Here is a 24318-nt window from a genome sequence, read left to right as displayed (position 1 = left end):
CAACAGTCTCAACAGCAATAGAATAGTTGCTGCCTTGTCTTGATTTTACGCTTGCACGTGCTGATGTGTTATGACCAGTGATACAAACCTCAGATGTAGTAACAAACCCTGCTTCACCTAAACCCTTAGCTTCTGATTATTTTGGGGAAGAAAATTTTATACTGGAAAACTGGGAACCTTTGCTTTAAGGCTTGTTAAATGATTAATATATATTTAATGGATGATTAACACATATTTAATGGATGGCCCTTGGAGACTCTAACCTACAGTTTACTAATTTAGACAGGGATGAGTAAATAACATTAATCTGTGGTTCCTCCTTTATCTTATCACTACACTCATATGTATGCTTTGTATGGAAAACTTTATTTGATAATAAAAATAGCATTCACAGACTTTCTCCTTCTTTGTTGCTACATCATATACATAGTGTCTGTTCCAAGGAAAGAAGCTCGTACTGGGTAAGTCCACATCTACTCATACTAGTGTTATGTATAAACCCAATAAGTCAAATAAAGCTATGAACAATGTAGTATTTATATATGCATAGTGTTTTATAAAAAAGATTGGCCCACATACTGCTTTTCATCAACACAGAAAAGAGCATTATGTCTATAGCACATTGCAAGAAATGATGATTGAAGAACATAGACTGCATACAAGTGCTTAATAATACATAAGCAGGCCCACCATGAAGAAAGAAATGATATTCAAACCAACAAAAGCTTTAGAATTACTTATACAGTCTCCCATTTTAAAACAGCTTTACATACCTGATTCAGTTTACATTAAAATATATCCCCTGAATCAATTTGTTCCATTTTCAGAAATATAAACACTTAATCACATTCCTCACAGCTAAATTTTGTCATAAATCCTCTTTTATACAAGAAAAAGGCAACAGTTTTGTTTTTTTTCCAACAGGCTCTATTAATTACAATTTAAACTGTACACACAATGATCGGCCATCTTCTTTCTTGGTTTTGTTTTTACAGTACCATGGCAACAACAGTGATAGACTTGCAATGTTTTTGTGTTCATATGGAAAATGTGAAACAGTATACATGTACACACCAATGCACTGTAAAAAGCAGCAGTTTACTTTAGTGGTCCAACAGTAACGGCAAACATTTTGGCTCAGCTAGGCAGTAATCCATTAAAATCTTATACCAATACTACAGCAGACTTACCACACAACTTGCAAATTTAAAAATACAACTTAGAAACTTGCAGGTTTCCCTTTTGCTGCTGTTCTTAGATTCAGATTTACAGCATTTAACCAGCATGGATAGGCTTCTACAACCAGGTTGTCCCACTGATTGCCTCTTTTTGCCCGTGTGTTTCCTCTGATACATTTTTTTTTCGTTTTTTTCCTTTTTTTTTTTTTTTTCCCCCAGCAAGTGCACTCCTTTTGTCTCAGTAAGGATGAACCAGTAAAATAAAAAACTTAAATACAGAGCGAGAAGAAGAGACAGCTTTTGGAATTTGGCAAAATAAGAAGAGCCCACTGGTTTTGCCTGAGCAGAAGGAATACACCTACTCCGAGAGGGAGAACTTTGCTCCCACCGCATTGTGCCTTGTCCCAGGATCCCGATCCCTTCCCTTGCTTCAAAGCAGACAAACAATACCATGCATGCTTGGGTTGCTGTCCATATACATCTAGAAGATGAGTAGGGCTGCGGCGGCTGCCTTAATGAAATATCGTTAAATGTTGCTGAGGCTAATGAGAGATCAACAGTCTATGTTAGTGTGTGACACAGGCATGGTGGTTACCAGTCTTTCTGTCTTTGCGCATCCTGTAGAGGGGGCCTGAAAGTATAAACTGTTCACGGAACAAACTAGAAATTCCTTATCGTAAATCATCTTGTGCTGTGTGGGTTTGTGTTGGTTTTTTTTTTTATTATTTATTATTATTATAAATATCCTTCATTGAAACAGTAGTCTCTTCAAACAGTTCTTGCAATTTTAGGAACATTTGTCTCTTTCTTTTTTAATTCCTTCAGCAGGAGCGCTCCATTCCTACTGAGATGAACAATTTTCTTCCTTCCCCACCCCCAACCCTTAAAAAATTTTCTACATACAGTGTAGCAGTGAGTCACTAGAGAACAGTCTGGATCAAATTATTCAAACTTGGTCATAAAATCCTTTGCCTATATTATATTATATTACTGGCTACCCCCATTTACTATATAGGGGAGGGGGGAAAGTAGCCCAATAAAGGAATTATTCTTAAGAAATCTACAAAGAATGTAGAAACAAAATTTTATAATCCTTTAGGACCAACATTTGGCAAGTAATTAAAAAAAAAAGAATACACTGAAAAATACTTTCTTTAATATTATACATCAGGCACAACACTTTTTTTTTTTCCTTTTTTTTTTTTTTGTTATAAGATTTCATCTGCATAAAAGGTTTGTAGGATCAGCAGGTGCCGGATGCCTCCTCGCCTGCGAAAGCCGGATGGTTTCAAGCTCCCGCGCTCTTTCCTCCGCTCCCGTGGCGTGGGGAAGGCGACGGGGGACTCCGGAGGAGCCCCCTCAGATGCTGAGGTCGGTGCTGCACTCCTTGTACGGCCGCCTGCGCTGCTCGGGCGGGTGCCGGCGGCTCGGCTCGTGCTTCCAACCGGGCTCTTCCCTCTCCCGGTGGCCGAGTCGCTCCTCCCTGAGCCGTCTGTCGGGCGACCTCTCCCTCCGCCGGTCGGACGACTTGGCCCGCCGGTCGAGGGAGCTCTCTCTTCTCCGCTCGGGCGACCTCCTCGGCTCCGTCAGTCTCTCCAGCGAGCGCCGGCGGCGGCCGGGCGACCGCTCTCTGCGCCTCTCGGGGGAGAGGTCTCGGTCTCGCCTCCTCTCGTGTCGCTCCCGCCTCTCCAAAGTGTTGTCAGCGCTCCTCGTGCCTTCCCTCCGCTTTTCGGGAGACCTCCTCTTCTGCCCGTTCACCACCGCCCTCTCCGGCTGCCTCTCGTGCCTCCTCTCCGGCGACCTCTCCGTCCTCCTGCCTGGCACGTGGTCGTTGGTTTTAGAAGTCCCATTCCAAGTGTGGTGTTCGTTGGGATGTCTGCTAAACTCTCTGCTGCCTTTTAGGTCTCTAAGGTAAGTCCGCTTGTCCCCATGTTGTGATGATTTGTGAAGGTCTGGTGGATAACTGGACTCCGATGATGGGTGCTGCCGTCGGTCGGATGGCACGGGTTTCATTTCCGATACATTTTGTGAACCTGTGGCGGGACTGTTCCTGTCACTGCTGGGGTCTGAAAGAAAATAACAGCAAAGCATTTGGTACCGATGCTTTCCGCGGCGCCGTGACACCACTTATCACTCTTCAGACTTCATTAGTGACAAAAACAAACAACTGTTAAAGCAGTCAGCGAAGGCTAACCGAAGCTTTTGTTAATTTAACTGCGAACAACGAGAGTTACAGGTTAGTACTGGTGCTGCTCTGTTCGTTAGCCGTGTTTTGGTCCAAGCTGATATCATCTTTATGCTCTTCTGGCCATGGGGCATTTTACATTGTCCCCAAGCCCAATTCGTAACGTTTCGGTTACACTACTTTCTTTCCAGTGGGGAAAAAAAAAAATTGTAAGTTCGGATGTTGGCTGTTTTTTTAATGGTTTCCAATAAGAGGGCCTTTAGGAAACGATTTTTTTCTTTTAAGTCTTTTGAAAGAACTGCCTTCCAGGTGTGGGAGGCCTTGTTTCAAATAGCAGAAAATGTACAGAAAATAGAATTGATTATTAAGTTTTCATCTCGTAATATAACATTTTGAAGGTGTGAGAATTAGACTGTAATCATGCAATTTCCATCTCATTTAAGACATTACTTAATCTCACTTAGTTCTACCATGTTACGAAAAGTCCTAGGGTAGATTTTGGTTTTGCCACAATGATTTGAACAACGATGACAGAAGTTATGGTTTTTTCATATCAAAGCAATGGAAAGATATTGTAATATGTAGGATGGCCTTGATTAAAACCTAATCTCCGGTTCATTGTTTTTAATATAGTATTTCAGGTAAAATACAGCTGAGCTACATCTGCGAGACAAACTGCAAAGCAGAAGGAAAAAACCAACCCCAAAACTAAAAACCAGCCCTGCGCTGTAGCTAAGCTACAATTACTCCCATCATTTGTAACGGATGTTTATGAATGATTCATTATAGACACGGCAAACATTAAAGTAGCTGCGCTGACTTAATGCGAGCGGTGCTTTTATTTGCTTATTGTTTTCTTTTTTAAAGTAACTTCTGCATGGCAGCTCGCTGGCGTTAGCTACGCTTCCTGCAGGCTTCCTGCCGCTCGCACCGCGACACCCACCTCGAGGTGGAGCGTCCTGATGGCAACGACTGAAAACCCTCACAAACACTTGTGGGGACAGATTTTTTTTCTGTTTTTCTCCTTTTTGTCTTCCCTCCCCCAAGCCAAACACTCTACATGCTCATTCCTCCTGCCATCACACAAAGCATCTCCCATTTGATGGCATGTCCATTCCTTAGCTTGGGAGGGTCGGTGTGTGCATGGGCCACGATTTTTGTGATTTCCAGGTGAAACCCGTGTTGCGACTCACGTGTGTGCATTTTTGCTTATTAGCTTTTTCAGGCAGCAGCTGGGGACCACACCGCTTTTCCATAGCTGTAAGCACGTGGCTTGCGGCAACCTGGCTATCGCACAAGGTACAAGCGAGGTTTAAACGTGTCCTGTGATGTACTTAGAATTCAGGGGACGCAGGGTGCTCGGAATGAATTGCTGTACATATAAAATATAGCGAAGCGGAAAGCAATGTGAGGGAATTAGGCCACAGCACAAAAACACCTAATATTGATTTTAGCTACAAACCGTAGTTTGATTATGGCCCATAAGGTAGAAGCAAGACTCCCCGAGCTTGTCATTTCTCATACATGCAGCGATATTAGGAGGTATCATCGCTGAGGAAGGAAGAGCCCAGCACCAAGAAAAGTAAGAGAAAGAGAAAGAGAAAAGTAGAAAATTTAGATTCCCTATAATAAAGATGAAAGAAAGAAAAATCTTCATATTTTATCTTAGAATAAAGAAAGTTTATTTTTCCAGTCAGATTGTCTAGGCTTCACCCAAATATAAGGCTGCAAAGACAGCGTTGTTATTATCGTGACATAAAGAGACATCTAAGAGGTGATTCAATAACCCAGACAACGAGAGCATCCATTCTAAAAGACAGCTGAAACAGCGACACAGAATGTCATAGAAAAACATTAACAATCAAACAACAACGAAAAATAAAGTCCACCAGAGACCACAACATTAAAAATAAGTACAAAACTCATTACAAAAATATACAGCCTCATAGAGAAGCACGTTCCAATCGAGTCAGAAAAATATTGGAACTTAACATTATTAGAGGAACCATTTGCGACTGCAGCGAACAGAATGAAGAGAGGAAGGAGTCCCAAATGTTACAAGGATATTCCTTACAGTAGTGCAACCCCTGTATATTAAATCCTTGCTTGAAGAATGAACGTTTAGTGGTTTAGCATTAGCCAAAAGAAAATTGGTGGTGGATTTCCATCCTCAGTGCAACAGACATATGCTTTGAGAAGTGAAGCACTTAATTTACAGGGTATTTATGCAGTCTAGCATATGATACAGTACTGTACATCCAAAGGAGTATAGGAAAAGACAAAAGTAGAAAGAACATTACAGAATTTCAGTGCCATCATTGAACCTTCTGGTGTGCTATTTATATTACAGAAGTGTAAACCCACAACTTCCCTTCCATATTGTTAAACACTTCAGTTGTTTGTTGGTTATACTCTGAATTGGTCATTTTAAGTTAAATAATGAGCAGAGTGAGCAGAAACTCTCAAACGTGGTACAGTAAATGAAAAGAAAATCTAGTTCATAAATTGTGCAGAAGGATTTTGTTTCTGGTTTTAGGACATGGAGCGAATGATAAACACAGAACTTACTGACACAGAAATAACCCAAATACGGGGAGAAAAGTATAAAGGACATCCCTTCAATCATCAGTTTCTATAGAAACCTCAAAGACCTTTGGTTGGGAGTAGCCCTCCATCGAGGGCACAATATTTGACAATTATCTCAAATAAATAAGACATAATTATAATATTAAATAGTGTGCTAAGTTAAGCCACCCAGCAATCCAACCTCCGGGGGAAGAAAAGGAAATCTAATGCAATTCTTAGTAAGAAACGAGGACTGAATGTTTCCCCCAAGACAGACACGAGAGCACCTTTTCATAACCTCCTCACCTTTTCAGACTTTACAAATTAACTAGTTGAAGCCAGCAGACAGTTTAAAGGGAGAGAAAAGGGCTCAGGAGGCCAAATCAATATATTTTTGCAGTAAAGCTTTTTTTTTTTCTTCTTTTTCTTAAATAACTTTATAAATATTTACATAAATATTAAGGGAAGGCAAAAATCTCATAAGCCATCTTGGCATTCATGTCTATGGATACAGACAGGAACTAAAAGAAAAAACCTAACAAAAAAAAAATCACTGCTTCAGAATAATTAATCAGGATCCCAGTTTTTGCATTGATTAGAAGTAGAGACCTATTTGAAACAAGAATTCAGCCGCTGAGAAACAGTTTGGCACAGTTCAATGACATTCCTTGTTTGGCTGGACAAGACAATAAGGTTTTTTTTGTTTTGTTTTGTTTTCCTCTCTGATCACCAAAAATACTGCTATGATGATCTTGCCTTACACTGCGCCCCAAGTCCATGGAAGCAAGCAAAGGATGAAATGTGTAGAAAATTCAGCACAAGCGAGGCAATTAACCATATGTTGCAAAGGTTGGTAAGACACTGGTGAGAAAGGAAAATAAAAAAAGAATTCCCGCTTCAGATCTTGAGACAAATCATTCATGGAGTGATGCCAGGGAAGAAAGGAATGTTTTCATAGTTTGACCCACCATATTCTGGGACAGAGCCATCTCCACGTTTCAGAAACAGGCGGACCCTGCGGCCACCATTTTTAATCAGTTCGATGGCCCGAGCATGCTTCATGTTCTTGGTAGTTTCTCCATTGATCTCTAAGATTTCATCACCGATCTGTCAATGTAATAAAAGAAAAGAGTCTAAGATTAGAAACAAGCCCCCACGAGGGTCACCACCAGCACACCACAAGGCAACAGCCACAGCAAAGGCAGAAGAACGACTATGCACCAGGTGAAGCTAAATATGCCCAACTCCTTCCAGTGACAGCTCACAAAAACCAACGTGCAGGGGCCTGGGAGACATGAGGACGACAGGGAAAGCTTGAGGTATCAAACTATTATTTCACTGCTGTTCTGTAAAACCACGTTGCATTACTGTATTGCTCAATACCTCGAGCTGTGCTAAAACTGGTGTTATTTTATTTTACTTTCATTACGTGTAAAGCTTTTGGTCAAAGTAGTTGTTTTAGTCTACTGTAACTGTTCAAATAGCTTTTTCAGGTCCATTTCTCATTTGGATAGATACCTTATATGAACCAGCAAAGCTGCTTTTGTACATATAATCATTCATTAGGATAGGAAAACAGGGCTTAGAAGAGCTTGTCAAAACATTGAGTTCCACAGGGCAGCACTGATCTATGTTCATCAGCAAAAGTTTTGTCCTATAAATCTACCCTAGCAAAAGAATTTTCAAAATGCCTTTCACGTGACATATCTGGAGAAGAAAAAGACATATGCTGTAAAGTTATCATGCATTCTCTAACAGAGGAGCAAGGAGTACATAAAACTTAGCAATTTAATTTTTCTGTAGGCATTTTATAACATATGCCCTTATTGTAATGTTTATAATTTAGCTGATATGTAAAGTTAACAGGTAATACTAATAAAAACCTATATTATAATTTTGTAACCCATGGGTCAATATACATGCTCTCTCCCACTCTGCCCACTAGCAGAGGAGAGGATCAGGTGGAACACCCTGAATCTCTACTCCTGTCTGCAGCTTTAAAGGAGCTGACAAAGACTGTGGCTACTACGTTTTCATTGCTACATGTATCTTTGTTAGGCTTTAAAAGCGAGGTTATGTATTAGAATTTGGAAACCTGGGCTGGAACAAAGGGGTGAAATCTTCCCATGCAGACACGCTGTTATAGACTGTATACAAATAGTGACAGAAGCCATTGACAGAAGTAAATAGGAACCACTGCTCCTTTCTGTTAACACTTAATTTTCCTCTTAGCTGGCACAGCAGAAGGTGTGCCTGTAAGGGAGAGGCAGGGAAGTCAGCTTATTGCAAAGAAACATGTTTTTTAAAGCCATTTGTGCATACCCTCATCTTCCCACATCTCTCAGCTGGACCATCCTCAGCTAGCCGCAACACGTACAGATCCATATTATACTCCCGGCCACCTCGCAGGCTAAAGCCAAACCCTTTGGCTCCTCTTTCCAGCTCAACAGTGTAAAAATCTTGGTCCTGCTGGAGGGAAGACAACATATGCACAATTGAACAGAAAGTTAAATGCTGCTCTAGTCTCATTTTGAAATTACTCAACGAACGTTATTATTTTTGTTACTCCTAATTCAAAAAAGAAAATCAGTTGAGTTTTCACACACAGACTAGGTTTTCCTGCTTCCTCAGATCCCACCCTGCAACCTGGAGTTCCAGCGGTGGTCTGCAAAGGGCTGTTTGAACGAAGGGGCTTGGCCATGTCCCATGCATTTTTAGGCACTCCTGTTATACACCACCTCCTGTGCCCCAGGCAGAAAGGCGCGTTGCTGGAGGGTGGCTAGCTTTCTACTGCAAAGGAAGGCTAGGGCAATGTCACTTCCAGTGCCAGGCTTTAGTTAAATGCCTGGTGGTACCTGGGATGAGTCTATGCCATGGTGGTGGCTTTTTCTTTTTGTTACCACCTCACCTCTTCCTTTGCAAGAAGCTCAGAAGCATGTGCATTGTTTTTCACAAATGCTGTTAGCGTAGGGATGTTTTGGAGTCCCTAATGGAAGAGGTTACTTCTGGGATGGCCAGTGGCAAGGAAAGTTAACAGCGAGATAGATAATCTCTCTAATAAGATGCCATCTGTGAAAGCTGGAACACTCCAGCTATTGCCCCTTATTAAGTTTTCCTCTTTTTTGTCCTCTGAATTTATCATTTGCACACAACAGTACTTTCTGGAGAGGCCCCTCAAAATATACAATTCAATAAGCAAACACATAAATTATTACTGTTGTAAAAACGTCAGGGTTTTTATTTTTTTCCTCCCTAAAAGTCTAGATGAGAATGTGTTGGACATGTTTCTCAGCTGAAACAACAGCAACACATATTAAGAAACTAATCAGCAAATTCCTCTTTCTTCAGCAAACAGACTGAGGGAGAACAGTTTCCCAGTAGGAATTTTCAAGGGAAATATTCGAACACAGCCTTCAAGCAGATTGGAAACAACAGTCTGTGGTAAACAAAACAATTAGAAATGTCCTCCTTACCTGCGCTGCTTGGGGTGGTTTGTAATCAAACTGGGATTCCTGCTTTGGTTTGGTGTTGTTCCTGCTGTAACAAATGAGAGAAAGAGGGAGAGAAGAAAAATACAGCTCATGGGATGTGAAGATGATCAAGAAATAACTAAAGAGAGAACATGTCAACATGCTCTCCTCAAGAAAAACAATCTGACCTGGTCTCCTGTGGTATTTGCTGAGGAGTATGTGTGGTTGTAATTGTAGCAATTTTTTCTGCATTGGTCAATAAAGTAGCATTGGAGGATTCTGCAAAATAAATTTTTTTTTTCATTATGAGGGAAGACCACTGGCTATTCACTGAAAGAAAAAAAAGTTTTGCAAAGGCATTTCACTGGAAAGCATCTTTATGTTGTTTTTAAAGAACTTGAGATTGGCTCAAATTTATTAAATAAAAAAATTGACAGGATAAAGTCTAAGATAAGTCATAGTAATTATGCATATGAAACTGTACACTCAATTAGAAAACGAAAAAAAACCAACAAAAAAAGGAAATCTCAATTAGCAACACCTCTGACTGCTAGACACACTCAGAATGAGGACGAACTTGTGGAAGAAGGGTTGAAGAATGTTTAATGTTTTGTGTGTTGTCTAACGATACGAATTCCAATCATTAAAGTCTCCAAATATGGTAGGTTGGCTGGATTAATTTAATAGTAGCAATAACTATTCCATGGATTATAAGCTTATCAGTGCTTCCTCCATCAGAAACTGCAATCTTCGGTAGGATTGAGATGTGGCTTTTATCTAATACCTCACAAGGTGATATTGAACGTGGCTAAACCCCAAACTTACTGAAATCCTTCTTTGAAATACAACCCACTGCTGCCTGAGCACTCAAAGCTGCATGCAGGGATGCGGAACCACGTGTACCAAATGCATCAACAGCTTTGGGTACCATTTATAAAAGGGCTTACCGAGAGAATACAGAGAGCACAATTAACCTCAAAACTCAGTTCGTGCCATGGTAAAGGGCTGTCAGCCCAACATCAGCCTGTGCAAATGCCATATTTCTCTATGCACAGCAGGAGGTGCTTCCAGGAGAGGTCCTCTCTCCTGCTTCACAAAACTGGGAAGGGAGTTGCTGTAGACACAACTGAAAAGTGACTATCTAGGTGTCCCTCACAGTACGACATGGCAAAATGGTCCCCTTGTCATTGTACAGCTTTATCATAGACTTCAATAAGACCAGAGTTAACCCAGAACTCATTTAAAATTCTGCCTAAAATTAAGGTCACGTCGATGCCACTAGCCAAATATTAGAATCATAGTTTTGGAGGAAAGACCCGGAACTCTTGCATATTGAACTCAACACATTTTCCAGAAATGCATATTGTATCAATCCTGAACTGAAATTAGTACTGAAGAGGTTTGAATTTTGAATTGCTCCAGAAGTCAGCAGTTCCTGAAAACACCCTTCCCCTCACCCAGGAGTTTGAATTCAGAAGAAGAGTCGGTGGTACATGCTTAACCGCTTAAAATGTTGAACTGTAACATCGGTTGCATATGGAAAACGATGGGCATGGTCAACAGAAACACCCAGTCATTAGGCACGGCGTTCCCAGCTAAAGTCACCGCAGCGGCAGGCACTCACTCCTTTGTGCAACAGTTGTGCACACAGGAGAGCCCCACTTTGTGCCTCTACCGATTCTACCTAGGAGAGGACCCCAGGTTGCAAGTAATTACAAAATACTGACCATGATCCACTTTCCAAGGTCAAAATCTAAACTGAATGCACAAACACTGGTTAAAATGTTGCACCTTGTTTCCTGACTGAACTTCTCTAGTTCCAATCCCGCTTAAAAAAAAAGCCACCATCAGACAACAGCAACGAAAACTGGGTGGAAACATCCGGCTTTCCAACATAAAATTACAAGGTCTTCTATCCTGCCCTTGTTTGCCTCTTAAGCTCCAGGCATCTGGTAATTAATTTCACCAACTATGGAGAAATCTGCCATTATTAAATAGCGTCCAGCTGTAATACAAAATTGCAGAAATGGGAGGGGGTTTGCCTGAACTAAGGAGAGGTGGTGGTCATGGGCTTACTTGGTACTGGAAACCTATTTTCTTTCCTGGATTTATTTTAATTGTGCAGAAATCGAGATGAGGTGAAGGTTTTTCCTTTCTGTAGCTAGTGCGTGTCAAGGGAAACTCAGGAAAAGGGAAAGAGAAAAAGAAGAACCATTTAAACAGATGGGTGCAATGAGAGCACAGCTCCTTTGCCTGCAGCACTGTGCCCAAGTTAACATGCCCAAACCCTCAGCATATGGAGCTGTAACATCTTCCAGACTAGAGCTGGCTTGTGCCCAGTGCCTCAAAGAGCAAGAGAGGCTCCTGGGTCTGGTGCACCTCTCAGGGTAGGCATGACCAAAACATCCCCTTGCAAGGATGTGCCACTGACAGCTGGCTTGTGTGAGAAGGAGACGTCCCTATGTGTGCTTACACTGTTGGATTTTAAGAAATAATTCTGTGTATTTTGCAAAGACACCTTGATGCTAAAATTGGTCTCCAACATAAGAAGGTCCCAAAACATGGTTAAATGTTCTGTATTCACCCAGAACAAAAGCCTCTGAAATCCTCCACAAATATTTGGAGATCAGATGAAGCTGGGCTCCAAAGAGAATGCAAGATTCCTACCCTTTAGTAGGTCGCACTAAGAATACCAAGTAGAGCAACAACACATCTTTGGTACAGATGTATCTTCACGCCGCTGTACTGGATCTATCTTTAGCCCACCCTATCCCATGAGTCAGGAGTTGTGCATAATTTTGCTAGTTTTTTAGACACTGGTTCAGGATGCATGCCAGCCACCATGCAAAACTGGAACACAACACAATATAGCAAAAATTATCTCTAGTAGAATTACAATTGTATGTTCTAAATCCTACATATTTCATTGATTCCTTGCCCTGTTCTGCCCTAGGACATTCAGACACCAATCAAATGCCTAATCTAAGCTTGTCATTTTTCAGCTCTCTGTATCCTTGCATCAGCTGGTAGCATGTTAAAGCATAGTAATTTCATTGCAAATACAATCCTGCAGTGGTCTATGGCAAGACTTATTACAAAGCAAAAGCCCTTGGTGTTTTTAATAATGTTAGAAGAGATTAGCAGTGTGAGTTTATTGTGAGTCTTGTGATGAGCCTTAGTTTCATGTTTATCTAAGAAGTATGGCTTGTGATTTATTCTCCCCCCCCCGCCTTTAAGTACACCGTTAGACCATTTATATTTATCAAAAAAAGCACCCAAAAGTTGACAAAAAGAAAACAACACTGAGACCAGTTTCTTAAATCTCATGGGGTTTAGAGCGAACCTCTCAGCAATTTTGAGAGTGTCTGGTCTTACTGGCTTTTGGAAATAAAAGCAGTTAATACTATGCAAAGTTGGCAATATAAAAAGATTCAAAGCCTGCATTGCTACGGGAGGGAAGAGTTGACTCCTCTAAATTACGGCTTTCCACCTTCTCTAGGAATATGTGATGTCAGTCACACGTACAGGTTTCCTTTCTAACCTAAGCAATTTAACATGGCATTTTGTACACATATTTGCATGAAAAAGACTCATGTCAGGAGGCTACATTCTTCTCAAAAAACTCTTAAACCATTCAAAAGTTACTTATTTCTTAGGTATTTTTGCCTTTTAAAATAAATTATTTCTTTATTTATTCAAAGATTCACCTTCCTTGATTTTGATCAGATACCAAATACAGGTAATGAACAATTCTTCTCCCATTTTACCTTCCAAAACTGGCATGCACTGGCCAGCTCAGGTGTTAGCCTGAGTCACAGCCATTTTATTATTCATGAACATTCCATTTGCTGGAAGCAGAGAAGGATCATATACCATTTGACTTGGTAGTTACTAAACAGTAGGAAAACAAAGCCTTTATGCAAAACAGATCATCCCAAACAGAAATAATTTATAACCAGATCATTTCTCATCCTGGCCTATTTTTATCCTATAACTAAACATAGCATAATCACGCTCTGTTGGGTAACCAAATCCATCTTTCAGATTAGTATGTACGAGACTTGGCAACTATCGAATGCTTCTCACTGGAAATCACGTCAAGTAACTTCTTCATTCTGCTTTACAGGTACAAGGTTCAATTCAGGAATACTTTCTCCATTTTTCTTTCAAACTTAATCACACTTCATTTACATTTAACTGAAAGCAAATAATGTCCTGTACTACTCTAAGAAATGCTCATTAGCACTGTATCTGAGCCATCAAATCTTATACCCGTGAATTCAGCTTAAAAAGAGCGCGATGTAAAAAGATCTCTGCCTAACGAGTTCTCACTATGACCCTGTCCATGGCAGAGCAGGACGAAGAACAAACAAAATACTTAGAATTTGGAACCACAGCAGTTTTAGTTCTGCTACAGATACTTTACGTTTCTGCTCTTTTCCTATTTGGCATCACAGCTAGGGATCAATTTAATGGAACTGATATATAACACAGATCCTTATTAAATAGTTCAGTGATCTGAAACTAGTACCAAGTGTCAGCACATTATTAGGGATCCTGCGTGTTCCCTCTAATCTGAAACAGTGAGATCCTGTCTAGGGTAACTCTTGCAACGATCAGCTGCAAGCACGCAGCAGCTCCAGCCCCGTTGCCTTTTAACTAAGTAATTTCAAAATGTACTGAGCTCGCTCCCAAAGCAACTTACCCAGAATAAAAACAAATCTTCTTTTCAAACAGCTTAAAACATGACAAAGTGTTTATCCCTTTCTGTGATCTCTTTACTCTATAGCCTGCTTGTGTATATACAAAGCTTCAGGAATCCCACATATTAACAAGTGACTCCCAAATATTCTACAACTGCATTATTAACCTAAGAATCAAATCAAAGTGTACTGAGATATGCATAAAATTTACAGAAGATCTTTTTTAAGGAAACACATGGAGGAACATGGTAGAATAGATTTTTTTAATTTTTTTTTTTTTAATATGTAGAATCAGCACCTCCCTGTTTAAAAACAGAACTCCCATTTCTATAGAAAGAAACAAAAAATAAAGCTATGGAAAACTCACAACCTCCCTCCCTGCTAATTCCCAGAGTGGGAGTGGAAATTGAGTCCTCCATGACTTTGCAGCTCCAACTGATGCAAACAGCCAGGGAATAAAACCAACGAGAGGGTCAGGTAAGACAGCAGGAAACATATACTTTACCATCTCCTGGAATGATGCGCAGGGTAACGGTGTTTCCCGCTTCCTTAATGAGGTTGACGATGTCTGAATGCGACTTGTTGGTGATGGAGCACCCATTCACGGCCAAGATCCGATCGCCTACTTTCAGCTTGCCACAGCGGTCTGCAGGACTCCCTTCAATTATCCGACCTATTTTGTGAGGCATGGCCACACATGCATTTCCCGCTTTTGTATTGGTTTGGGGGTTGTTTTTGTTTTGTTTTGTTTTGGTTTGGTTTTGGTTTTTAATTGTTTACATACGTGGGAATATGGTGAAGGGGAAAAGGAGAAAAAGGGTTGAAAAGGGAAAGAGAAGGTTAAGGGTTAATTAATTAATGCATCAAGCAAAAGTTATTATAGGATAGCTTTGCTGCCAGTGTTCAAAACATTGGCATTCAACTAGTATGAGTGCACAATACTTTACTTCTTTTACAAAAAGGTGTTTTGTTAATCACTCAAAACTCCCCCCACTTTGATTTTTGTTAATAAATGGTGAGATCTTTATAGACTACAACTGCACTTAGCAGCCCCATCACAACCCAAATCCTGATTCTATTTTTGAACAAAAAAAATTGAAACTGTTTGTAGAAAAGACAATCTTCCTCCTCCAAGATTACATCCGTGTCGGCCTCTCTAGTCCTTCTCTAAGTCAACTGCTGTTCAAGCTTCTGCCAATGTTTTGTTCTTTCTCAACTTAGAAAGATAAAATTGTTCTAGGCCTAGGAGGGAGCGCGACTCCCTTTCTACCACAAAGACTCACTCTATCAGCGCTGCGTGGGGAAGCAACATGAAACGGTTTTCTTCCATCGTGAATAAAGGTACTACCAGGGAAGGTACAGGACCACTGCAGATGGGCCAAGACTGACAAAGGTAACCTGTTTGGTGCAGGCATCCACCTCAGCTTCTGTTAACCCTTCCCCTTTTATGATCTTAGATGGCATCAGGATGGGAGCAGGGAAGGAATAAGGACCTCCTCATTTAAATACCTCTAAAACCACACACAAAACCATTGAGATGTCTGACACACACAGCAAGAGCACTTTAGGATGAATGTGTTTTGGAGACAAAATTCTCCTCCTGTTCCATGCAATTGTTTGTCCCAGAACCACAGGGTCATCCATAAAATGCAGATTTGGGACACAGGGGATACACAACTTCACTCAGATAAATCCAATGGGCTTTTGTACGGCTTCTTTACACAGGCAAAAGGCCTTCAGGCATGCAGCACCTGATTAAAACCCTTAAAACCACAGAGTGGTCATCTCATACTTTGCATCCACAATACATTCACCCCCAAGATGCACTTTCCCGTCTGTGCTGTAGTCTTTATTTGATTAGTAGTTTTAGAGATATACATTGCTGCACACATGAGAAGACTAGAAAGACCATAAAGAAGAAAAGGCTAAGAAAAGGAATGTGAGGTGAGAGAACAAGGTTGGAAAGAAGCGATGAAAACTGGCAGAAAGTGTTAATATTAGTTGCAAATGGTAGGGAGATTTTTTTTTTCTTCTTCTTCTTTTACTGTGATGTTAGAAAGTTTCTCTTTCTGGTAATACAAAGCCCCATCCAGTTTAAATGCTGTTTTGAGGGTATGAGTTCCCACTCTGCCCAATCCACTGAACACAGATGACAGAGCCCACACCAAAGTGACCAAGGTGGGTTTTAGAACCAGTTTGGCCCATCTCTAAATACTACCCATGAAAGAAAAAAACTACAAAGCAGGTCCAAAGCAAGCACCACACACAGAAGAGGGAACGCATCTCATGCAGAGTATTAGGAAAAAGCTGAATACACTTGAAAAAAATTAAAGGAAAAACAGTCACAGATCAACAGATCTCCATGAGAAGCCCCTGCACAGAAAACCTCCAGTTAGCGAGTATCTTGAGCTAAAGCAAACACAACTCTTTACAACCTCAGGTCAAGCTTTCTCTGCAGAAAAGAGTTAGAACATAGTCTTCATACAGTAAAAGTTATTTATACACGTTTGCAAATACTTTCAGAAGATAAAAGCGCTCTCTCCAGTTTAGACTGAGTTCAGTTTAGTCTCTATTGCATTACACCGTTGTGTTCTGGTACCAAAGTACCTATTCTAGAAGAGCAGTTTCCAGCAGTGAGGACAGTGCCGAGGTAGGCTTGCACCAGAGAACTGATAGAACTTGATGCACCAGGTCTATACTAGATATTTCCCCCCCTGAAATCTCTGCTGCCATGACTGCCCTGAACAGTGCTAGAAATGGCCCATTATACATCAATACCAGCAAAGGAGGTGATGCTCCCTTGATTTATTAGGAAGGGCACCGCTGACAGGCAACAGCAGGAAATTTCAGAGAAAAAAGCCTAGAAAAAAAAGGGGGAAAGACCACTTCTTGCCACATGCATCTGTGTGCCCCAGGAACATTTGAGCCGTACAGGGAGACTGCGATGTATTTTTTTTGCAAACCACAATCCTGCTCTGAGAGGTAGCGTGAAGACAGCCAAGGCACTTGTTCACTCTTTCCTTTCCCCCTCCATCCCTATCGCATGCCACAGACTACTAGGGAGGAAATGCCTTTTTTTTCCCCTACAAAGTATAAGTGGATGCTACCTCTGGCCCTTTTAGAGGAGATAGAAAGAGAAGAAATAGCATCTCTGACTGCTTTCCCCCTTGCAGTGACATTACTGCTCTAGAGCAGGCTGTTCTGCGCACACTTGCAAAACCCACTTATTTGTACTTTGCAACATGATTCGTTTGCTCTGTAGACAGAATTACACCTCTTCTGCAGCAACACCTGGAAATGAGTGTCTGCCTAGCAGAAAGGACTGTCTTCAGAAAGAAACCACGACCAGTTCTATTAGGGCAGGATATTAAGCGTGACATCATGTGAACTTAATTTCCCCCAACTCTGAAGAAATGGATTTGGGAAGAGGTGGAATGGGTCAAAAAAAATCCTGTTTTTTTAACAGTATTCTCCATTTTATGTCTCACCAGCAAGTACTATTAATTAAAAATTTCCAGCTATCAGCATGCTTACTCCATAATGAGGATCAGAATAACCCTGGTTGCCAAAGAGAAGTTAATCAGTTTAAGCATTACTGCTTTTAAATCAACTGGCTCAATTCGACCATCAGGACACATATTTCATTCCACCTGCTCCATTTCTGCATTAGCAAACGGCATCACTGGGGGGATCCCCAGCTGCTCTTCTGAGCATAAACCCCAGAAAGATGTCCAGCTAGCAGAGAGAGCCGGAGGAGCTTCAGGGAGCAGCAGGAATCGTCATTGGTGGCATTTTTGCTCTTCAGGTTGGGATTTCTCATTCTGCTTTTCTCGACTCAGTGCTGAATAAAACCCAGGAGGCAAACACCTACCAAGTCTTGGCCTCCGATTAAGCTATTAAATCCATACATTAGGGCACACTCACAACTTTTAATTAAACAGATCCCCACTAGCCTCTTTGCGCCGCAGCGCTCAAATCCGCGTCTCCTTCGAGGCGCGTTGAAGAAACTCCCAGACTTACCGAATGTCGTCCCCGCCTCCGGCCTGCTCACCGACGAGACGATGACGAAGCCGAAGCCCTCATTTTCGCCGCGGCGGATTTCCACGTCGTAGGGCTGGACCACGGCGCTGACGACGCCGCTGCCGCCGCCGCCGCCGCTGCCGATGCCGCTGGTGCTGCCGCTGCCCGAGCTGACGGTGTTGAGGGAGTTCTGGCTGCCCTGTGGCGTTCGCTTCTCCTCCGTCAGCGAGGCCGGCTGGTTGCTGCTGTGGTGGGAAGAGGCTGGGGATGGGACTTCATTCTCCGCCTTGGGAACTGGGGAGTTAAAAAAATGACTGTCTGAGCAAGCTGCATCATTTGGTGCTTGAAAAGTGTCATCCGCTGAGAAAAAGGTAAAAAAATAAAGCAGATCAGCTGCTTTAATCTATAAATCATGGCCAGAGTGACCAAGGGCTCTGTCTCCTTTCGGATGTCACCACCAACAGCTCTGTTCGGTGACGGCACTGACCACACACGCTTATCCCCTCCAGTGTATCGTCACGCAGCCAAAGCCCTTCACTGCCGAACTACAGCAGCAGCACGGTTAAACCAGTGCAGTGCTGTGTGCTCGGAAGCTCTGTGGCGTTTTAAACCTGGATTACATTCGTTCAGAGGTGCCTCCTTTAGATATCACAACCCCACTTCAGTTATATATGTGCAACCGTGCATATGGGCACAAGCCATGAGAAGACAGACTAATATCCAATACCCATCACTCAACACCTGTGTATTTTTTAACTCATCAGCTATCAGCTGGGTAGCACTGATTGCCTTTGATTAATGTGATCTTAAGTAATAATAACACCCATACTAAAGCAAAACAACTTGTGAACCAAGCTTTTCTGGATGGAAGAATGAGCAACTATCATCCGTACAGTCCAGCACAGTTGGGGGGAAACCATTAAACATTATTACCATTAACATTAATATTAAACAAGTGTTTAACAGCAACTGAAGTTGGAAGTGGTATGAGTTTAAAATCTAATCAGCTTGAAGAAATATCAAAAAAATCACTTAGTCCACACTCTGCTCGAGTCAGGGCCAGCTATACTTACTGTCAGTCCTGACAGATGTTTGTCTAATCAGCTGTTAAATATCTCCCCAGGCAATCTATTGGTTGCAATATCTAACTTTAATCTTCCCTACTGCAACGTAAGGCTATTATTTCTAGTTCTATCTAGCAGGCATATGGAGAACATATTATTCCTTTCCTCTTTGCACCAGCCTCTTATAGTCTTGGGGAGTTTAACACCTCCTCCCCCTTCTCTGCTTTAGGCTAAACAATCCCAATTTGTTCAATATTTCCTTGCAGACCATGTTTTCTAGAGCTCTCCTTATTCTCACTGGTCCTCTGGACTCCCTCCAGTTGGGTTCTCTCCAACTCAAACATGTCTTTCTTGAAGCGCTGGACCATATTGCAGCTAAGCCATCATCTGCTGGGAAATCAGGAGAGTTCCCCCCTGCCTACATCCCAGCACAGTGTTTTTCTTCACCTGAGCCAACCTCAGGTTAAAGCTTGTGGCCCGCAATAGCTTCCACTTCTTGTTACTCAGCCAGTTCTCCACAGTACATTTGCGCAGCTGAGAGCAGCATATTGCACTTGTCTCTGCTGAATGGCTGCCTCCGCTAATCAGGTCACTTCTCCAAATTGGTGAATCAAAATTAAGTTGAAGATCTTAAAAGCAACAACAAAATGGATGCCAAATAAAAATCTCAACCTGTAAACTCATGATCCAAAGAAAAAGAACTTTAAAATATTCTTGGACAGAAGTACCTGTCTGCACTTATATACTCAAAGTATGTACTAAATATACAGTATTCCACATATTAAGAACACAGGAGTAGAAACTTTCCCCTATATAAATCTTAAGACTTGGAGTACCCATTTAGGTGAACTATCTTTTTCTACTGGCATATAGACGACAGGAGGAATAAGGGACCAAAATTCAGGAAGAGGCTTCTCTACAAAGTTATGCCAGAATTTAAATGCCTGCAAATATAAGGTGAAAGAAGGGATCCTGAATAATTTATCCTAGAGTAAGTGTCCACATCTGAAATGATTCAGAAATAGCTCAGTCTGGGGTAACAATCCCCTGAATGAAATCTCAAGAGATGTCTCGCGCATCTGAATCTTTTATGGTAATTTTCAGCCTGAAGGCTGTAAAACTGGACAGAAAATCTATGCACAAAAACAATACCAAAATTCAGTTGCCCTTCCTCTTCCTCCCAAAGCTCATCTCCTAAAGCTTCTCTCACGCTGGCAGCCCTTTGTCAGGAATGAGAGAGAAGCTATTAGGAGAGACATAACCTGGCATTCAATCCACAATGGGAAGAAGGAAAGAAATGAGAAGTGAACACCTATTTAATACTGTCTGGAAGGAGCTCAGCCGTGGATAAGAATACAGAGCTATTTTAGAGGTGCTGTTCTAGTCCTAACTTCCACTGCAGGCCTAATTTTCAACCTGAATGTTATTTTGATGCTCTTTAAGATGAAAGTACATCACTGCCTAGTTTTCTGCTGATGCCTAAACTTGAAAAGCTATATAATATCCTTTCTTTTGAATAAGTGAGCTAAACCAAATCCCACACTTGAGCTCCCTAAAGGGACACACAAGACGAGGCAGCACCCCAGTGTCACTCCCCAATATTAAGCATAAGGTCGCACGTCATTTAGAAAGCTCATGCTCATGTCTTCATTTTCTTTGCTATCAGCACATTTTTCTGTCACTAATCTGGGTGCCACCGTGCAGTGTCACTTCTCTCTGCATCTTTCTTTTTCTGCTAGCTTCTTTCTTGTCCATTTAGACCATACGCTTGTGCAGTGCGTGCACAATGCCCAGCATAATTCAGCACACAGAAATCTCTCTATTACAACAAACACGCACACCCTGCACTACCAGAACCAACGACGCTTACAGTTTTGCATCCTGTGGTTAGTTGACTACATGTTGCAACCTCAGTTGAAGCTTCTCCTGTGCCTGGGACATCAGCCACCACACACCAATGCCCTCACTCGCGCTCTGCCCTTGCCTCCCCTCCTGTGGACTCTTCAGCATCTTTTCCCTCACTCCTAGTTTAAGGGTGGCTATCAGGCAGCACGGTTATTTTGGGAAGTAAATAGAAAACGCAGGCAGTCAGGCACAGTGTCTGCTGCTGCTTGAGTCAAACTAAAAACGGTATGTTGCAAACGAACAGTTCCCCGTTTTATCACAAACCTTCATGAAGACTGACTGGGGAAGCCAACTGAGGTCGAGAGTCTTGACTGGAAACAAAATCTTTGAAACTTATTTGATCAAGAACAAAAAAGACTAAAAATAGGCAAAAGAGGAATAATAACACCACATCCCCTGAGTTTTCCCAGTATTACAAGGAGGAGCTTTTTTTCTTTAAAGCGTTTGCTGAGCAGATGGAGTCTGGCAAGAAAATCTACCCCTGCAGAGTGACACTGCAGCCTACCTGTGTAAACCACTTTGCGCCTGACGGTCAGATTGACGTGACCTTGTTTGGCTGCCTGTTGCATAAGCTGGACGACAAGCTGGTGCGATTTCCCGACAACAGGCGTCCCATCCACGCAGATCAGTTCATCACCCGATCTCAGGCGGCCGTCAGCATCAGCAGCACCCAGCGGTACAATGTGACCGATGTAAATCTGATGAATTAGAACAAATAGGAGAAAGGAAGGAAAGCGGAGGGGGGCAGATAGAGAGAAAGAAGGAGAGGAGGAGAGAGAGTGATAAATGAGAACTAGCTCAACAGCCAGCTGGAAGCAAGGGGCACTGGTAGTTAGACTCAGTTTAGTAGGGACAACAAATTGTTGACAAATGTCTCCCGGTCAGGAAAGTTGCTCCTGCGAAAGCAGCTCCATGTGAATATAGCCACATCATGAAATTGTAATAAATTGACATCTTGTTTCATTAGGCGGTCCTTTCACTCTAATGACAGATAGCCTCAGGAAATGTGTTCAACCAGACAGTGACCGGAGACGAAGATGGCTAAAAGCACTGAGGGTCTTGTCAAGGAAGCTGTGATTGAGTTTTCCTTTCCATTGCCTCTAGGGTTTACAAGCTCTGTACTACTCGCCTGTCAGCCAACTCCGTCTTGGTTTATCTACAGTGAGTTCTGTGGAGTTACTCTAACATGAGAAGAATTCATGGCCTCTCTTTCCGTAAATGACCAAAATAATTTTGGCAGGGAAGTATGTGGAAATTTATGCTGCCACTATCTAGCTTTGACCCGTGCAGCACAGGAAAGCCTGACACCTTCCACAGGCACTGGATTTATGGAAAAGAAGTTAAGCGGATTCAAGGATGGAATTGACCAAATGGAAAACCTGACACTCCAAGATCAAAATACTTGCAAACCCAACCAGGATGTCCTTTCCTCAGTGTCTAAGCAATTTCAGACCTATGTATTTTCATTTGGGCTATCGTGAAAACAGGGAAAAGCAGGGGAAGCCAAACCCATTTCAGTTATGGGAGTTTCGGTTTGTTTTTTGGAGGGAGGGTGGGAAGGAGTCGCAGGACATAAATACATAGCCTGCTAGTTACTTCAACAGAGATGCTACAGCGCACTTCTGCACCTTTGTACATGCTACTGCTGTGATTCTGGAAGACGTCGTGAGTTAAAACGTGACCACTTCTGGATATACTCACAGGTTCTCCAGGCTCATTTCCACCTAGAATCCTAAATCCAAAACCGGTTTCCTTTCTCCATAGAAAGATATCCTGCTCTTGGTAATCTGGAACTGAAGGGAAAGAAGGAAAACTGTAATTTTTAATCAGAAAGCCCACACCTTTTTACCCCAAACCAGGACTACTCTGATGTACGTGCAGAGGGATCTGCTGCACAATTTTACTCATTAAATGAGGTGGTCTTGAATTTTTAGACATAATTAAGAACATTTATAGCTTTAAATACTAAAGGATTCTTATTTAATTCACTACTAAAAATTATACGGTGGTTTCTGCTTTCTAGGTGTCTAATTGTGACTTGCCATTTGTTTATCACTGTAATATTCCTTCCACCAATATTAGCATCATTACCCAGTGCAAGAGCCTCTTCCAAATCATCAATAAATAAATGTGTACAACAGAGAATTACTCTGCCAGAAACAATACAGCTGCCTCCTCTTTCATGGAAGACAAAAGAGCCACTTGTTGTGACTTCTACTGTTTAATTAACTTTCACAAGCATAGTTTGCTATCTGTTTACTGACACTGCTTTAAATAACTATGGGACAGATCCCCCGTTGGTGTAAAACAGAAGGGCTCCACTGAAAACAATGCAGCTCTCCTGACTCTCACTTGCTCGTGTATGGGCTCTGTAACACCACCGAACAGATAAAACCAGCTGGAAACATAAAAGAGCCCAACCTTACCTACTCATTAGTATGGAACACCAGCAAGCCTTTTACAATGAATATTACATACAGTGAAGTACTAACCTTGAAGTGCAGTTGAACAGTAATGTTTTATATTAACTTATTCATGCTTGCTTTCATCCCTTTTTTAAAATGCAAAATTAATTGCTAACATTAAATCATATCAGAAGACAACTTCAGGTTCATTTAATATTTATTGGTTAGTATCTGTAACATTGACTAATTTTGTAATGATCTCCTCCCCAAATTTATAATTAATGATAAAAAATCTGTTCCTTTACAAGTCAGCTGCCTATATCTTTAGTAAAGAAACCAAAGTATATCATTCAGGAATGTAATTTAAATAAGTGCATACTCAGATACAGGATGCAACACGTTTAATGAAACATCATCTAGTTTTCTGTATCTATGAGCAGATAAACAGGTTGTTTTCCATCTACATCAGCGTCAGACTGGGCCTTAATTGCATTTTACACTGCCAGTGCCTGTTGCACAAAGGTTTGGGTCTAGTCATCTGCTGCTTTTCAGTGTTAAGATTTTTGGTTAGCTCTGATGCTCTGTCTTCAATGACTCAACAGGTTTAAAATGTAATATGAATTTCAGACCTGGGAATACTAAAAATTAAATGAACAGGTGAGTGCTAAGGCACAGATGTCTGCTTTGACATTTTCAATCAAACTGGTTTTATATATAATATTTTCACATTTTAATTAATTGCAGTTATAAACTAAGCTTAAGACCCATGCACATTACCTTACTGAACTAGAGGCTAGTTTTTGTCCAGATACAATTACAGAAT

At 41.5% G+C, this 24318-nt stretch overlaps 1 protein-coding gene across 24 annotated transcripts in view; it reads right to left on the bottom strand.

Annotated features, from left to right (window-relative positions):
* Nucleotides 1-347: 347 nt before the first annotated feature.
* The window catches only part of MAGI1 (membrane associated guanylate kinase, WW and PDZ domain containing 1), a 357068-nt gene continuing 333097 nt past the window's right edge, over nt 348-24318 (bottom strand). For 8 of the 24 annotated variants that reach the window (XM_075053319.1, XM_075053326.1, XM_075053328.1 and 5 more), the window contains 9 exons: nt 22792-22883; nt 21596-21788; nt 18122-18415; nt 14607-14810; nt 9587-9677; nt 9402-9465; nt 8251-8397; nt 6897-7035; nt 348-3244 (listed from right to left, as the gene is read on the bottom strand). In XM_075053319.1, coding sequence (XP_074909420.1) covers nt 2538-3244; nt 6897-7035; nt 8251-8397; nt 9402-9465; nt 9587-9677; nt 14607-14810; nt 18122-18415; nt 21596-21788; nt 22792-22883 — 1931 coding nt within the window. In that variant the 3' untranslated portion in view covers nt 348-2537. Of the gene's footprint in view, nt 3245-4825; nt 4915-6896; nt 7036-8250; nt 8398-9401; nt 9466-9586; nt 9678-14606; nt 14811-18121; nt 18416-21595; nt 21789-22791; nt 22884-24318 lie in introns of all 24 variants that reach the window. The other 16 variants (XM_075053324.1, XM_075053340.1, XM_075053342.1 and 13 more) reach the window with 9 other exon arrangements.

This window comes from Buteo buteo, chromosome 21 (genome assembly GCF_964188355.1).
Source record: "Buteo buteo chromosome 21, bButBut1.hap1.1, whole genome shotgun sequence".
NCBI lineage: Eukaryota > Metazoa > Chordata > Aves > Accipitriformes > Accipitridae > Buteo > Buteo buteo.
This window is presented reverse-complemented; position numbering and strand designations above follow the sequence as displayed.